This window comes from Macrobrachium rosenbergii, chromosome 3 (assembly GCF_040412425.1).
Source record: "Macrobrachium rosenbergii isolate ZJJX-2024 chromosome 3, ASM4041242v1, whole genome shotgun sequence".
In the NCBI taxonomy this organism is placed as follows: domain Eukaryota; kingdom Metazoa; phylum Arthropoda; class Malacostraca; order Decapoda; family Palaemonidae; genus Macrobrachium; species Macrobrachium rosenbergii.
Window position 1 is genome coordinate 30,483,698 of NC_089743.1, and position 4,334 is coordinate 30,488,031.

General features: G+C 33.5%; 1 protein-coding gene across 4 annotated transcripts in view; it reads left to right on the top strand.

Annotated features, from left to right (window-relative positions):
- LOC136853958 (endonuclease/exonuclease/phosphatase family domain-containing protein 1-like) overlaps positions 1 to 1,868 on the top strand; it is a 185,585-nt gene extending 183,717 nt beyond the window's left edge. For all 4 annotated transcript variants that reach the window (XM_067129877.1, XM_067129886.1, XM_067129859.1 and 1 more), the window contains one exon: positions 1,127 to 1,868. In XM_067129877.1, coding sequence (XP_066985978.1) covers positions 1,127 to 1,317 — 191 coding nt within the window. In that variant the 3' untranslated portion in view covers positions 1,318 to 1,868. The remainder of the gene's footprint in view (positions 1 to 1,126) is intronic.
- The last annotated feature ends 2,466 nt before the right edge of the window (positions 1,869 to 4,334 follow it).

The following is a 4,334-nucleotide window of genomic DNA, read 5'->3' on the forward strand; positions in this document are numbered from 1 at the left end:
CATCTTGCTATCCACCCTCTCTTAATAAATATTTCATAGTCCAACTGCAAGGTTTTCCTCCTGTTACACCTTTCAGACCTCCCTACTCTCAGTTTCCTTTCCAGTGCTGAATGACCTCATAGGCCCCAGCACATGGCCTTTGGCCTAAACTCTATATTCAGTTCAGTTTGAAACCATTCTAAAATTTTTTCTGATCCACCTGTTTGGGGACAGATGCTGTACCACTACCAGTTATGACATACAAGGCTATGCTGTCAGAGCCCTGTCTTGGGTGTTCATCAGTGCATATTATTATTGCTTACCCAGTATTAAGTTTTGTATTTTCAAGTGATTTGTATAGTTCCCCTTAAATGTGATCGTATTCATGGAAATATTTTACCTCAGTATTGCCTAAGCATAATTTTGTGGGCAAGAACTGTAACTTTTGTTGTTCTTTGTTTTGTTTTTCACTGGTGCTTCAGATTTTAGGAAAGCTTGATGTGCTAGCTAATTATTTTTCCCTGACTTAATGCCTTAGATGAATTAGAGATTGGGTTCTATTTTGCACATTACTATGTTGATTTCCATAACAATAACAACTGTGAGCCTTCTTAGTACTTACCAAGTGACCTCTCGGTCAGTTCAGTTATTAGTTCTTGGCTTTTACTCTTCTTTTGAATATAATTCTATGGTAAATTCATGACCACTATTTGTCAGTCACCCGTTTTGTTATATTTCTTTCTCACTTAAAATATCCATACGCTTTCATAGTTTTACTTATTTTACATATAGAGTATTGAAAAGAAATCATTTGAACAATCCTTGGAAATTTTATTTATAATCTGAAAGTAGTGGGCTAATTGAAATATTAGTAACCTTTAACCACTAATGTAATTTTGCCCATATTCATTCAAGAGCAAAGCATGCTGATGGTGCAGAAGTGATTTTCATATTCACTTGAGCGCTGTCCTCATTTGCACAAAATCAGTCATGTTCTCTTTTTCTGCAGTTTCTGTTTGGTCTGTCCCTTGATATCAAAAGTTAAAAGGTTTTTCAGACTGGATTATGTTCTCCAGAAAATGTCTAAAAGAATTTGATACTTCTTAAGGAGAAGGAATTCCTTAATTTTTTCTCTTTTCTCCAACAGGTAACTGGGGTGTCATCAGACAGGGTTTGACTCACCTTGCTATTCCTCGTGGTTGGGGGTGGGGTGGTTATGTTAGTGACCACTGTCCTGTCTACTGTGATATATACTCCTGCAGAGATCTTGACCCTGAACAAGCTGGAACTGCACAGCTTAATGGTAACATTGGTGACCTGACATTAAGAGATGAGTAATCTTGTGTTTTCACCTTCTACTGTTGTGATAATTTGTATATTTTATAAATCTTGTTTGACTTACATACTGTAGCTGTTGATTTGTTTGAAGATTTGTAAGTTGCCATTTATCCATGGGAGATATAATTTTTTATTAACAGCAGTTGCCTTAAAGAGGAATAATTGAAGTATCGTTTAGAACTCTTAATACTGTAGTATTGGTTGAGTAGGTGTATTGCTTTTTTTTTTTTGTGATAAACTCAGGGTTTACACAATCTGACCTGTTTGCAATTACTTATTACAACTGCGATAATTATCAGATCCACTGTGATATGGCATTGCCTATATTAGGTAGCTCACTAAGTTTTTCACCAGTGTGTTCCAGTTTTGTTTAATAGTTGTGAAAGTTACTGCCCTCCCATTTAGCTTAGCAGGGCTCTGGGTAACTAAAAAATTAAGGTTGATGTGTGTAGCCGTTTCCAGGTGATTATAATTTTTTAATTTGTCCAACAAATGTTTACGATAAGAAAACTGTACAGTATTAAGTAACAAATACAGGATTATAAAGGGAAGCCAGGTAATTTATTTCCTTTTTTTTTTTAGCATAGATCAGTATTTCTAACTTGGTACAAAACTGTGTTGTAGTTAACCCATTTTCTAATAACATTTGTGTATGTAAGAAGTATTAGTACAGTATTTGATATTACTGCAGGAAATGTTTTTTTGAGTGATAGCAGAAAACAGGATAAATTATTTTGTGACAATGATTCCATGGGTCTTTAGGTGAAAATGTTTTAAATCCAGAGATAACTGAACATAAGTGATCTTACTGGAGAGGTTTGAAATTGTTCTAGTTCAGAGTGGATGTGGTACATAATGTTTAACAGCTTATTGTAAAATTTGGCGATGATAGGTTGTAAGAACGAAGTATGACTAAGTAACGACTTCTGGGTTGTGATTAATATTTTAAGGAAGGAACTACTGACTACATTTTAGAAATGTATTTTTATCTTTAGTAATTAGAAGCTATTGAACTAATTGCATTTTACCATTTTGAGGTATTTAGGCATGTAAAGTCCTTCAGGTCAGATTAATTAATTTAGAACATTCAAATACTCTACAGTATAAGTAAATTGCAAATTATATATGTTAGGTTTCAGAGATGCAGTAAGTTAACACATTTGCCCTTGCTTGAGATGTTGTGTAAGATTCTCAGTCTATGTTACAGTGAAGCCCATGGAGGTTTTGGATGCTGCTTGGCTCAGCATGATAGGTACTATAATTATGATATAAGGTTATGAACACAGATTTTGAGAGAAAGAAATAAAGTGCAAAAGTCTCAGTACAACAGAGCATCAGTCAATCTTTGACAGTTCTAGTGTCTAGTTTTCATATTTCAGATTTTTGCAATATAAGACTGTCACTAGATATATGATAGTTCCAAATTTGCATATTTTACAGCTAATGTAGTGCATTTGTAACTTGATAGATCAAGTTTAGGTGCTAAAGAAGCAGACTATTGAAAGATTAAGAAATAATGTTCAAGTGGAAACCTGGCAGTAGATTTGACATTTTATTCCTTTTTACAAAAAAGTGTATTTAATTGCTTAGTAGAACTGATCAATATTACCAGGCATTTTCTGAGCATCAGAAGCATTCTATTTTCTGGTAAATTGCTCTGGGAGTTGAGCCTTTCTCATTTACAGTAAATGCATGCACAAGCTGTTTTACTGGCTCCATTTTGACTTTGATTTTTTAGATGTAAGAATATGGGATTGGAGGTTGAGGTAATATATATGTGATGCATTGCATGTCACAAATACATTATTTTTTACTTGTAAGAACTGCATTTCTCAGGCCAGAGCTATCCTTAAGTTGCTTGTTGATTTGACATGGAGGTGATAGTGTCCATAGTGTGTTACAAAGAAAAAAGACATGGTATTGTTTTGTAAAGTGCATGTCTAGTTAAGCTAGAACATATTGTAACTGGTAAATTTCAAGCATTCATCAATATTTATCTTATAACTTACTGATGTATTATGAGACTTTCCAGATTTTATAGTCTTCTCTCTCTCTCTCTCTCTCTCTCTCTCTCTCTCTCTCTCTCTCTCTCTCTCTCTCTCTCTCTCTCTCTCTCTCTCTCTCTCTCTCTCTCTCTCTCTCTCTCTCTCTCTCTCTCTCTCTCTCTCTCTCTCTCTCTCTCTCTCTCTCTCTCTCTCTCTCTCTCTCTCACGTACACACATTACACATTCTAACTTTTTAAAGGATTACAGTTGGGGTAAGCATGAGATTTTACAGCTAATATATTTAGTGATAGTGTCATAAAGTTGTGTACTCTGATTGTATTTAATTCAAGGTTGTATATAAATTTGTATAAAAGTATGTATGTAGTTGGTAAATACATTTAAGACTGTAATTATAATAGTTGTGGTCTTTTGTTCGTTTTATTTATTGTTATTGAATATACTCTTGAAATATTTATTTGAAATGTTTTAGGGTTTTATTATAATTTAAGAGGAGAAATTAAGTCTTCATTATACAGTAGCTAGTCAGTACTATACTATTCTTTGTTATGACTGACACAGTGCAAGAAATTCACATATGACATAGTAGTTGAAGATTGTCTTTTAATTGATTTACAAAACAGTAATATATGCCATCTCTTGTGATTAGGAAATGGATTTAGTTCATGCATATTTGAATTTAAAGGTGAGTAATTCTGCAGAATGCTTTAAATTCATGAGACTCCTTTAACCTGTTAATATTTTTCTATGTAGATAATTTTCCTTTGCTGCTTCTTTGTAGCAGTTGAAATTGTTATACTAACTTGCATGCTGATTTATGTTTTATGGTGTATTTTACTGACACAAATAGGTACGGTGAATTGAAGCATAAAATTGGGTGATATTTCTTATTTTCTATAACAATGTTTATGACAGTATTGTATAGGTTAGTAAAGACCAGGGAGAAAGAAAGGTAAAATTTTAGATTAAAGTTGATAGATCTCACATTTTACTTTGCATCTATAGTGCAACCAC